Below are 13,220 nucleotides of genomic sequence, written 5' to 3'. Positions count from 1 at the left end.
TATATAAGGTCCCACAGTTGACAGTGCATGTCAGAGAAAAAACCAAGCCATGAGGTCGACGGAATTGTCTGTTGAGCTCCGATACTGGATTGTATCGAGGCACAGATCTGGGGATGGGTACCAACACATATCTGCAGCATTGAAGGTCCCCAAGAACACAGTGGCCTCCATCATTCTTAAATGGAAAGAGTTTGGAACCACCAAGACTCTTCCTAGGTCTGGCCCTCTGGCCAAACTGAGCAATCGGAGGAGAAGGGCCTTGGTCAGGAAGGTGACCAAGAACCCGATAGTCACTCTGACAGAGCTCCAGAGTTCCTCTGCGGAGATGAGAGAACCTTCCAGAAGGACAACCATCTCTGCAGCATTCCACCAATCAGGCCTTTATGGTAGAGTGGCCAGACGGAAGCCACTCCTCAGTAAAAGGCGCATGACAGCCCACATAAAGTTGGTCAAAAGGCGCCTAAAGACGCTCAGACAATGAGAAACAAGATTCTCTGGTCTGATGAAACCAAGATCGAACACATTGGCCTGAATGCCAAGCGTCCTGTCTGGAGGAAACCTGGCACCATCCCTACGGTGAAGCATGGTGGTGGCAGCATCATGCTGTGGGAATGTTTTCCAGCAGCAGGGACTGAGATACTAGTCAGGATCCATGTATAAAAGCCACCCAATTAAGTCTATCATAATAAATAGTCACAGACACACTACTTTACTGTAACATGGCACACTATGCAACCTATTCAAATTAGTTTGAAAGGAAATGTGGGTAAAGGTCATGACCCTACGGGCTGGAGGAATCATTAGGTCCTCATAAAGGGCCCTCCACTCAATAGTTCTGCATCCATATGTAGCCAATACACCTGATTAATTAGTCAAGCAATCAATTGGCTGTACTTTCCAGTCACTGAGATTTTCCTCTAGTATTCTGCCCAGGTAGCAGCAATTACTAGGTGCTCACACAAACACACACACGCAGAAACACACACACACACGCAGAAACACACACACACACAAACACACACACGCAGAAACACACACACGCAGAAACACACACACACACACGCAGAAACACACACACACACACGCAGAAACACACACACACACAAACACACACACGCAGAAACACACACACACACACACACACGCAGAAACACACACACACAAACACACACACACACACACACAGAAACACACACACGCAGAAACACACACACGCAGAAACACACACACACACAAACACACACACACGAAGAAACACACACACACAGAAACACACACACACACAGAAACACACACACAGAAAAAGTCCTTCACTTTCTCTAACACAAACAAAATTATAATAGGATACAAAAACAAACAAAAACATCTTGAATTAGGGATAAGATGCATGCACAGAGCGGAGGGAGAAAAAAGAGCAGGAATATTTAAGAATATTCTCCCCTTCAAAGCGGTGAGTGTGTGTGTGTGCTGGCTGGCTGTCAGTCAGGAGAGGGAGGTGCCATTTGAAGGATCAGTCATCCCTGACAGTGCTGTCATGGAGAGGCTTAATTAGCCAGGATTACTTCCTCACTTAATGAAGCATGCGCTCCTCCTCTCTGCCTGAATAACACTCTATCTCTCGTTTTTGCCTTTTCTCTCTCGCCCTCTGTCTCCTCCTCTCTCCATCACCCTCTCTCTTACTCACTCTCTCCAGCTCAATTCCCTCTCTGTTTTTCACTCTCTCTAGCTCAATTCCCTTTCAAGGCAGCTCAATTCCCTCTCTGTTGTGACTGCTCTGCTCTCACTATCTATTGTAGAGATACTGTCACTTCCAGTGGCCCGAGAGAATGCATCTGCATCCTCACTCTCCCTCTCCGCGTCTTTCTCTGTGTCTTATTGAGAAATAACTAAGCTTCATTTAGAATGCTAGACTGACAGATTGGTTCAGTGAATGACTGACTAACTGACCAACTGACAGATTGATTGACTGGCTATGGGTTCAACGTGGGTAAAAATGTTTTTTTCCCGTCAATGAAACATGAAGCAGTGTCTAGGACTGAGGTCAAGACATTTGGGACAGAGTTCACATAAGAAAGGTTCCTTGAAAAGACGGGGAAATAAAAGCTAAGGAGAGTGACAGCAGGGTGGGGTAGGTGATGGTGCAAGGAGAGGAGAGGAGAGGAGAGGAGAGGAGAGGAGAGGAGAGGAGAGGAGAGGAGAGGAGAGGAGAGGAGAGGAGAGGAGAGGAGAGGAGAGGAGAGGAGAGGAGAGGAGAGGAGAGGAGAGGAGAGGAGAGGAGAGGAGAGGAGGGCTCTGAGGAGCGAGTAGGGAGGGTAATTTTCCGCCACAGCGAACACAATGTCCCCTCCACGCCTGTGGGCCATGTGAAGACTGCTCCTTCAATTACACTTCACACTGGTCAGAGGGAGGGAGGTAGTCAATTATGTAACTAATATCAAACATACAGAATCTTCCCACTTCTTGTTGCTACTGTCCTGTAAAGTTCCTTATTTTTTAAAGATTAAAAAAACAATAGTGCTTTTGTATAGTCCCTAACGCTAACATGCCAGGTGGTCTTAAAGTACAGCGCCTCATAGCGAGTAAGATATCCAGTCTACATAGGGCAGGCTAGCATGCACAGACCACATTGCTGTCATCGTTGTAGATGAAGTGATAGAGGGAGCGTTGCTAACAGATACATGAACAGAGCAGTGTGGGTGAGTGAGGGTGACAGGACGCTATGTTCTAATACAGGCCACAGTCAAGATGGAAGCCGAGCCGCCTTCATCCCTCCTCAAACCATCCACTCTGAAACATGCCCGCCAGGCATGGGCAGGCTGGCTGCTGGAGAGGGGGATGGAGAAGAGGGGGATGGCAGGGGGAGGGGTGGGGGTGTCCGTATCAATCCGTCACGGGCTGACAGCTGCCTCCCGCTCCCTCCCGCCGCGGCCACGGGCAACTGACCAGAACCAGGCCAGAGCTGCCTGCCTGCCCAGCTGTGTGTGTGTGAGGGGGGAGGGGGGGGGGTGTATGTGTGTGTGTAAATTCCCTCCCCCTTCTACCTATCCCTCTGCTCTTTCCCTCTTCTCCATCCTATAGTAGTCATATCCTCCTCTCCATCTCCCTCTCTGCCTGCCCAGCCTGCTCATGACATCTAACAAATCAATCAATCATCCTCAGAGAGCTGGCATGAGAGGTCTGCATTTATCTAGCGCACACCCTGAATGTCATACTTGCAGTGAAGTATTTTTATTTAATCTGACCTTCAAACACATCCACTTCTGCCCTCTGCTAGTGCCTCAGGTACGTGTGCAACATAACAGAGTCTTCGCTGAGACAGGAGAAACAAAGAAAACATTTCCTGTCCCCTACACCCTGTCCATCCTCACGGTCTCCTACACCCTGTCCATCCTCACGGTCTCCTACACCCTCTCCATCCTCACTGTCTCCTACAATCTGTCCATCCTCACGGTCTCCTACACCCTCTCCAGCCTCACTGTCTCCTACACCCTGTCCATCCTCACGGTCTACTACACCCTCTCCAGCCTCACTGTCTCCTACAATCTGTCCATCCTCACGGTCTCCTACACCCTCTCCAGTCTCACTGTCTCCTACAATCTGTCCATCCTCACGGTCTACTACACCCTCTCCAGCCTCACTGTCTTCTACACCCTCTCCATCCTCACTGTCTCCTACACCCTCTCCAGCCTCACTGTCTCCTACACACTCTCCAGCCTCACTGTCTCCTACACACTCTCCAGCCTCACTGTCTCCTACACCCTCTCCATCCTCACCGTCTCCGACACCCTCTCCATCCTCACTGTCTCCTACACCCACTCCAGTCTAACTGTCTCCTACACCCTCTCCAGTCTCACTGTCTCCTACACCCTGTCCATCCTAACTGTCTCCTACACCCTCTCCAGCCCACTGTCTACTACACCCTCTCCAGTCTAACTGTCTCCTACACCCTCTCCAGGATCACTGTCTCCTAAACCCTGTCCATCCTGACTGTCTCCTACACCCTCTCCAGCCCACTGTCTCCCACACCCTCTCCATCCTCACTATCTCCTATACCCTCTCCATCCTCACTGTCTCCTACACCCTGTCCATCCCCACTGTCTCCTACACCCTCTCCATCCTCACGGTCTCCTACACCCTCTCCATCCTCACTGTCTCCTACACCCTCTCCAGCCTCACTATCTCCTATACCCTCTCCATCCTCACTGTCTCCTACACCCTGTCCATCCCCACTGTCTCCTACACCCTGTCCATCCTCACGGTCTCCTACACCCTCTCCATCCTCACTGTCTCCTACACCCTCTCCATCCTCACTGTCTCCTACACCCTCTTCAGCCTCACTGTCTCATACACCCTCTCCATCCTCACTGTCTCCTACACCCTCTCCATCCTCACTTTCTACAACACCCTCTCCATCCTCACTGTCTAAAATACCCTCTCCATCCTCACTGTCTCCTTCACCCTCTCCATCCTCACTGTCTCCTACACCCTCTCCAGCCTTACTGTCTCCTACACCCTCTCCAGCCTCACTGTCTCCTACACCCTCTCCATCCCCACTGTCTCCTACACCCTCTCCATACTCACTGTCTCCTACACCCTCTCCAGCCTCACTGTCTTCTACACCCTCTCCATCCTCACTGTCTCCTACACCCTCTCCAGCCTCACTGTCTCCTACACAATCTCCAGCCTCACTGTCTCCTACACCCTCTCCAGTCTCACTGTCTCCTACACCCTCTCCAGCCTCACTGTCTTCTACACCCTCTCCATCCTCACTGTCTCCTACACCCTCTACATATTCACTGTCTCCTACACCCTCTCCATCCTCACTGTCTCCTACACCCTCTCCAGCCTCACTGTCTCCTACACACTCTCCAGCCTCACTGTCTCCTACACACTCTCCAGCCTCACTGTCTCCTACACCCTCTCCATCCTCACCGTCTCCGACACCCTCTCCATCCTCACTGTCTCCTACACCCACTCCAGTCTAACTGTCTCCTACACCCTCTCCAGTCTCACTGTCTCCTACACCCTGTCCATCCTGACTGTCTCCTACACCCTCTCCAGCCCACTGTCTACTACACCCTCTCCTGTCTAACTGTCTCCTACACCCTCTCCAGTCTCACTGTCTCCTAAACCCTGTCCATCCTGACTGTCTCCTACACCCTCTCCAGCCCACTGTCTCCTACACCCTCTCCAGCTTCACTGCCTCCCACACCCTCTCCATCCTCACTGTTTCCTATACCCTCTCCATCCTCACTGTCTCCTACACCCTCTCCAACCTCACTGTCTCCTACACCCTCTCCAGCCTCACTGTCTCCTACACCCTCTCCTGTCTCACTGTCTCTTACACCCTCTCCAGCCTCACTGTCTCCTACACCCTCTCCATCCTCACTGTCTCCTACACCCTCTCCAACCTCACTGTCTCCTACACCCTCTCCAGCCTCACTGTCTCCTACACCCTCTCCTGTCTCACTGTCTCCTACACCCTCTCCATCCTCACTGTCTCCTACACCCTCTCCATCCTCACTGTCTCCTACACCCTCTCCATCCTCACTGTCTCCTACACCCTCTCCAGCCTCACTGTCTCCTACACCCTCTCCAGACTCACTGTCTCCTACACCTCTCCAGCCTCACTGTCTCCTACACCCTCTCCAGTCTCACTGTCTCCTACACCCTCTCCAGTCTCACTGTCTCCTACACCCTCTCCAGTCTCACTGTCTCCTACACCCTCTCCATCCTCACTGTCTCCTACACCATCTCCAGTTTCACTGTCTCCTACACCCTCTCCAGACTCACTGTCTCCTACACCTTCTCCAGCCTTACTGTCTCCTACACCCTCTCCATCCTCACTGTCTCCTACACCCTCTCAGCCTCACTGTCTCCGACATCCTCTCCAGCCTCACTGTCTCCTACACCCTCTCCAGTCTCACTGTCTCCTACACCCTCTCCAGTCTCACTGTCTCCTACACCCTCTCCAGTCTCACGGTCTCCTTCACCCTCTCCAGTCTCACTGTCTCCTACATCCTCTCCTGTCTCACTGTCTCCTACACCCTCTCCAGTCTCACTGTCTCCTACACCCTCTCCAGTCTCACTGTCTCCTACACCCTCTCCTGTCTCACTGTCTCCTACACCCTCTCCTGTCTCACTGTCTCCTACACCCTCTCCATCCTCACCGTCTCCGACACCCTCTCCATCCTCACTGTCTACTACACCCTCTCCATCCTCACTGTCTCCTACACCCTCTCCAGCCTCACTGTCTCCTACACCCTGTCCTTCCTGACTGTCTCCTACACCCTTTCCAGCCCACTGTCTACTACACCCTGTCATTCCTGACTGTCTCCTACACCCTCTCCAGCCCACTGTCTACTACACCCTCTCCAGTCTAACTGTCTCCTACACCCTCTCCAGTCTCACTGTCTCCTAAACCCTGTCCATCCTGACTTTCTCCTACACCCTCTCCAGCCCACTGTCTCCTACACCCTCTCCAGCCTCACTGCCTCCCACACCCTCTCCATCCTCACGGTCTCCTATACCCTCTCCATCCTCACTGTCTCCTACACCCTCTCCAACCTCACTGTCTCCTACACCCTCTCCAGCCTCACTGTCTCCTACACCCTCTCATGTCTCACTGTCTCTAACACCCTCTCCAGCCTCACTGTCTCCTACACCCTCTCCAGCCTCACTGTCTCCTACACCCTCTCCAGCCTCACTGTCTCCCACACCCTCTCCAGCCTCACTGTCTCCTACACCCTCTCCAGCCTCACTGTCTCCTACACCCTCTCCAGACCTACTGTCTCCTATACCCTCTCCATCCTCACTGTCTCCTACACCCTCTCCATCCTCACTGTCTCCTACACCCTCTCCATCCTCACTGTCTCCTACACCCTCTCCATCCTCACAGTCTCCTACACCCTCTCCAGCCTCACTGTCTCCTACACCTTCTCCATCCTCACTGTCTCCTACACCCTCTCCAGACCTACTGTCTCCTACACCCTCTCCAGCCCACTGTCTCCTACACCCTCTCCAGCCTCACTGCCTCCCACACCCTCTCCATCCTCACTGTTTCCTATACCCTCTCCATCCTCACTGTCTCCTACACCCTCTCCAACCTCACTGTCTCCTACACCCTCTCCAGCCTCACTGTCTCCTACACCCTCTCCTGTCTCATTGTCTCTTACACCCTCTCCAGCCTCACTGTCTCCTACACCCTCTCCAACCTCACTGTCTCCTACACCCTCTCCAGCCTCACTGTCTCCTACACCCTCTCCTGTCTCACTGTCTCCTACACCCTCTCCTGTCTCACTGTCTCCTACACCCTCTCCATCCTCACCGTCTCCGACACCCTCTCCATCCTCACTGTCTACTACACCCTCTCCATCCTCACTGTCTCCTACACCCTCTCCAGCCTCACTGTCTCCTACACCCTGTCCTTCCTGCCTGTCTCCTACACCCTTTCCAGCCCACTGTCTACTACACCCTGTCATTCCTGACTGTCTCCTACACCCTCTCCAGCCCACTGTCTACTACACCCTCTCCAGTCTAACTGTCTCCTACACCCTCTCCAGTCTCACTGTCTCCTAAACCCTGTCCATCCTGACTTTCTCCTGCACCCTCTCCAGCCCACTGTCTCCTACACCCTCTCCAGCCTCACTGCCTCCCACACCCTCTCCATCCTCACGGTCTCCTATACCCTCTCCATCCTCACTGTCTCCTACACCCTCTCCAACCTCACTGTCTCCTACACCCTCTCCAGCCTCACTGTCTCCTACACCCTCTCATGTCTCACTGTCTCTTACACCCTCTCCAGCCTCACTGTCTCCTACACCCTCTCCAGCCTCACTGTCTCCTACACCCTCTCCAGCCTCACTGTCTCCTACACCCTCTCCAGCCTCACTGTCTCCCACACCCTCTCCAGTCTCACTGTCTCCTACACCCTCTCCATCCTCACTGTCTCCTACACCCTCTCCATCCTCACTGTCTCCTACACCCTCTCCATCCTCACTGTCTCCTACACCCTCTCCAGTCTCACTGTCTCCTACACCCTCTCCATCCTCACTGTCTCCTACACCCTCTCCATCCTCACTGTCTCCTACACCCTCTCCATCCTCACTGTCTCCTACACCCTCTCCATCATCACTGTCTCCTACACCCTCTTCATCCTCACTGTCTCCTACACCCTCTCCATCCTCACTGTCTCCTACACCCTCTCCATCCTCACTGTCTCCTACACCCTGTCCATCCTCACCGTCTCCTACACCCTCTCCATCCTCACTGTCTCCTACACCCTCTCCATCCTCACTGTCTCCTACACCCTGTCCATCCTCACCGTCTCCTACACCCTCTCCATCCTCACTGTCTCCTACACCCTCTCCAGACTCACTGTCTCCTACACCCTCTCCAGACCTACTGTCTCCTATACCCTCTCCATCCTCACTGTCTCCTACACCCTCTCCATCCTCACTGTCTCCTACACCCTCTCCATCCTCACTGTCTCCTACACCCTGTCCATCCTCACCGTCTCCTACACCCTCTCCATCCTCACTGTCTCCTACACCCTCTCCAGACTCACTGTCTCCTACACCCTCTCCAGACCTACTGTCTCCTATACCCTCTCCATCCTCACTGTCTCCTACACCCTCTCCATCCTCACTGTCTCCTACACCCTCTCCATCCTCACTGTCTCCTACACCCTCTCCATCCTCACAGTCTCCTACACCCTCTCCAGCCTCACTGTCTCCTACACCTTCTCCATCCTCACTGTCTCCTACACCCTCTCCAGACCTACTGTCTCCTACACCCTCTCCATCCTCACTGTCTCCTACACCCTCTCCATCCTCACTGTCTCCTACACCCTCTCCAGTCTCACAGTCTCCTACACCCTCTCCAGCCTCACTGTCTCCTACACCTTCTCCATCCTCACTGTCTCCTACACCTTCTCCAGCCCCACTCCTACCTGCAGTCATGCTATTCCACACTACTGATACTCTCTCCTCCATGTCCTCCCAATGTCAGATGAATAGTTTGATCTACAAAATTATATCTTCACGTTATGCATTATAGAATGTTTTGTTTATCATTTTGAGGTGATTGATAATTGAGCTACAAATCATTGGAGTTGGAGATGCATTGATGCATTTACCTTGCTGACTGTGTCGGCTACTTAATCCCCGTTTTACTGTCTGTTAGCAGCTGAAAGTGGTCAATCTACCATGCTCTCACAGTAACAATGTTAGGATCTATGGTGTTGGAGTGTTTCTGCTCTCTACTCCGATTAACCCTCCACTACCACACACACACAGAACACACGCGCACACACACACACACACGCACACACACACACATGCGCACACGCGCACACACACACAAACACACACACACAGTCCCTCCCGCCCCTTCACCCTACTTGGAATTTAGAAGGGCCCTATGTGCCTTTAGTCTGTTTTTTCGCCCCTTCTGTTCACCCCTCAACCTCCTCCACCCCCTCCTCCCCTGTTTCCCCTGCAGGCCTGGCCCCTCTCCCTGTGACGGGGTGTGGGGGTCTGGGTTCTGACAGTACCTCAGCAGGAGAGCACGGCCCTGATGGATGCCACAGATGGGCCTTTCCCTCGGAGCTCCCAGGCCCGGCGCAGTGTGAGCTTGGCGGGGTCAGAAGCCAGGCCTCCCCATGAAACGCGTGTTGTGACAGAAAACAAAAGAAGGGCACCCCATCCCCACAAACCACCCCCCGACCCCCCGACCGAAAAAAAAAGCTGTGCCAGCCAGACACGGACAGGAGGCATGGAAATGGGGGAGGAGGGTGGGAGAAAGAGAGAGGGGGGGGGGGGGTGAAAGGAGGATGGGGTCCAAAAAGAGGGTTAGGGGACATTTTGGGGGACATTTAATGTGGGGCATCAGATAGAGGGCTCTGTTCTGTTGAGGCTTTGTCCATGCTTTTTGTCTCTGGTGATTGTGGATCTGTCTCTGTGTGTATGCATGCTTTTCATGTTAATGCACGTGAGTGTGTTCGTAACCTGTTTTTTGGGTGTGTATGTGTATTTTGTGTTGTCTTATGCAGTTGTAGTTTCTCAGAGTGTCAGTTCAAAGTCCTCCCACATCCAAACAGATCCTTGACAGTGTTGTTTAATCTGTCAGTGTTTTGAATAGATGTTAGATAGATGTCCTGAGTGACATTGAGAGACAGACAAACTGTCTGTCTCTCCTCTAGACTGCTGCAGAGCACATAGACAGACCTTTGATGTTCCCAGGATCACTCCAATCATCATTATCCTCGTCTCGGGCAGCTCAGCAGCGATCCTCTGACTGGAGAAAACCATCCATCCAACTTTATGGACCTCTATCCACGAGGGTCAGCAGCCACTCAACATCAGTAGGGTTGACAATAACTTGGGTCAATATTCCAATCAGTTAATGATTTGAATTTGAATTGATATTTTCGTTTTCTACTTTCCACTAGTTTTTCCACTAGTATGTATCTGTCGAAACGAGGTAAATACCAGCCGAAACAGAACTGTAATATAAGAATCACTGCTCTATGTACACATAAATCCCTCCCTCTTTCTCTTTCTCTCCATCCCCCCTTCTCTTGCTCTCTCTCTCTCCTCATACAGAGTATACAATATTGGAACAGTAAACATAAAACTCTGGGGCACAGGAGGATTACATCGGGAATATATAACTCTCTCTCTCTCTCTGAGCTAAAAAGGTGTTAACAGGATGTCTAAGACCGTGTTAGAGGCGATATGGACTTGCTCTCTATGTGTCTGTGTCTGAGTGTGGGGGTGGGATTTGTCATGATTGTGTGTACGCTGTGTGTACACTGTGTGTACACTGTGTGTGTGATTGTGTGTGTGTATGTGCCCCAGAGAGATGGGCGGGTTGAGGTTGTGTTGGCAGCAGTTTGTTTGTTTCCACCAATCTTGGCTGTCCCCCATAGAGGATTGCAGAGACTTAACCCACTAACCTTGAAAAGAGGTGCTTTGTTTATAAATAGCCCCCCACCAATTAGAGCTATTTTTCTGTGTCCTCCCCACTGCGCCGGCACAATGGAATCCCTGACGAGTCGGCTCGTTAGCAGGACTGCACAGGAGCCACCACCTCTGTAATTAGAGTCTGCTATCATTCACCTGCCCCTGCCACACTGCCTGCCCTGCTACACACACGCATATGCTTGCAACATACAGACACAAAAACACCAACACCCACAGTACATGCACACGGTACACAGAAAACACACACATGCTAACAATAGTAGAGATCTATGGGTCTGTACCAGAAGTCAGGGGTCAAAGACAAACATTTCAATCATGAATTGTTCCTCACAGACTAATTCGACCTTAGTCCCACTTCTCACACTGTGGCCTTGTATCATGGGTGCCAACAACAAGACACACACACCAAAAGAAGTGCTATAATTCTCTAGCACTTTAGCGAAGTGAGAAAAGGTGATCGGAGGGAGGCTGAACGTTAAAGCGGGAAACGTTTGAATTACACTTTCATTGCGTAACTATTAATTATAAGTGCTGGAAATCTGTTGCGGTTTGGGTCGTTTTTTTTCTCCATCCCCCTCTGGTTCCAGTCTTTATGAAGCTATCCATTAACAGCTTAATTGCCGCTTGGTGGGATGTGTTTTGCTGTGGCGGCCACAGTGAGTAAAACACAGTGCCACCACCATGCTGTCTGTTGGAGGCTGGGCCTACCAGCTGGCTGGCTGACTGGCTGGGGGAGAGAGGGGCTGGATCATTACACATAGCCAATCAGCAGACTGGCATGACGCAATGATTGTCCATCACTAGCATCAGTGAGTCTATTATAAGACAATGAAAAGCCATTCTATTTCCGAAAGGGAGTGTTGATTTCTGTAGTCTCTTGCCTCTCCCCCTCTGCTCCTCTCTTTGTTATTGTTGCGGCTGTGAAATTGCCAGGCCTGATGTTGCTGATGACGAAGAGGGAGAAACGTAATGAATTCTATGTGGCCCATAAGAGGTTGACCTAGGGTTGATCAGGGGTTAACATCACTTCACCCCCAGGACATGACACATTAGCTATTATATCGTGCATTAGCAATCACGGTGTGGTGTCTGTGTGTCTGTTACCATGGCTGCCTGTCAGTGGGTGCTGCTAGTATACTGTACATCTGAACCTGTCTGTGTGTGTGTGTCCTATGTGTTGTGTGAGGCTGGGTGATTGGTGATATGTCACTGATACCCACCCCCAGACCACAACAAGAGCCTCTGTCTTTCTGTCTATCAGGATCTAGCTCCTGTCTACTGATGAGCATACTGTGTTAAGTGGCATTTTTACACATTAATGCATTTGATTATTCAAATAGAGGGGGTTGGGGATTAGGGTGTGCTTGTGGTATTGAAGAAGCCCCACCCCCCACCCAACACACACAACAATACCCCTGCATTTGACATTTGAGGCAACATCGTTAAAGGCATCACGGGTGCCAGAGGGCAGGGGGAACTTGTTCATCAGGTATTGTGGAGGCTAGAGGGTGGAGTGGGGGCAGGGGAGTAGGAGGGCAGGGGAGTAGGAGTGTCAGAGCCTCTGGGTTTGACATTCACAGAAGAAGAGACAGCAAAGATGGATACACAGCAGAATTGCATCTATGCACGCATGAGAGAGCCCCCCCCCCCCCCCCCCCCATCCTCCTCTCACAAACACTACCCAACCAAACTCAATCCCAGACCTGACCTTTGAGGAAAACTTGGGTCAACCTCAGGGTTTGTCTGTCTCTCCACCCCACGCAGAGATAATTGAGATACAGTATCACAAACCCTGGCATAATACAGGAGAATGGGAGTTGTTTCTCTATCCTCCTTCCAGAACCAGGAGAAAACCAACAACCATCACTCATTAGACATGTAGGAGAGATGTCTTGGTATTTTACTCCTTATTTCTCTCAAGGGGTATACCGGTTTCCCTCTCAATCCTACCTGCAGCATTCACAGGGTCCATGACAGTAGAATGTTGTATACTCTTTTCAAAATATACTGTTTGTGCTGGAGGTAACACAACTGAAAATATGTGCAGTAAAAACCATAGAGGTCTGGTTGTGTTCCCTGTGCACCCTGGGACTATTCCCAGAGATGGTGAGCAGCAGGCCCCAGCCCAGCCGTCTGGATTAGCCAAGCTGCCTGTCATTATTATCAGACAGGGGATCTCAGCAGATCCACAGACAGACAGACAGCAGACCAGGGCCTAGAGACCTATTTTTAGGC

At 51.4% G+C, this 13,220-nt stretch overlaps 1 protein-coding gene across 1 annotated transcript; it reads left to right on the top strand.

Annotated features, from left to right (window-relative positions):
• The first annotated feature begins 2,542 nt into the window (after window positions 1-2,542).
• LOC116374745 (flocculation protein FLO11-like) lies at window positions 2,543-9,665 on the top strand. Its single transcript, XM_031829424.1, has 7 exons — window positions 2,543-2,579; window positions 3,275-3,908; window positions 4,171-4,258; window positions 6,460-6,519; window positions 7,617-7,676; window positions 7,831-9,004; window positions 9,502-9,665. The coding sequence occupies exons 1-7, from the start codon at window positions 2,543-2,545 to the stop codon at window positions 9,663-9,665; spliced, it is 2,217 nt and encodes a 738-aa protein (XP_031685284.1).
• The last annotated feature ends 3,555 nt before the right edge of the window (window positions 9,666-13,220 follow it).

This window comes from Oncorhynchus kisutch, linkage group LG8, assembly GCF_002021735.2.
Source record: "Oncorhynchus kisutch isolate 150728-3 linkage group LG8, Okis_V2, whole genome shotgun sequence".
NCBI classification, from domain to species: Eukaryota; Metazoa; Chordata; class Actinopteri; order Salmoniformes; family Salmonidae; genus Oncorhynchus; species Oncorhynchus kisutch.
The sequence above is the reverse complement of the archived record's forward strand: the minus strand, read 5'-3'. Positions and strand labels throughout refer to the sequence as shown.

Excerpts from the sequence above, each read along its gene's own strand:
- LOC116374745 (XM_031829424.1), top strand. The coding sequence starts at position 2,543 with ATGCCAGGTGGTCTTAAAGTACAGCGCCTCATAGCGA. Across the intron at positions 2,580-3,274 it reads AGTACAGCGCCTCATAGCGA|TGCCTCAGGTACGTGTGCAA; the intron begins GTAAGATATCCA and ends GCCCTCTGCTAG. Across the intron at positions 4,259-6,459 it reads ACACCCTGTCCATCCTCACG|CCCACTGTCTCCTACACCCT; the intron begins GTCTCCTACACC and ends CACCCTCTCCAG.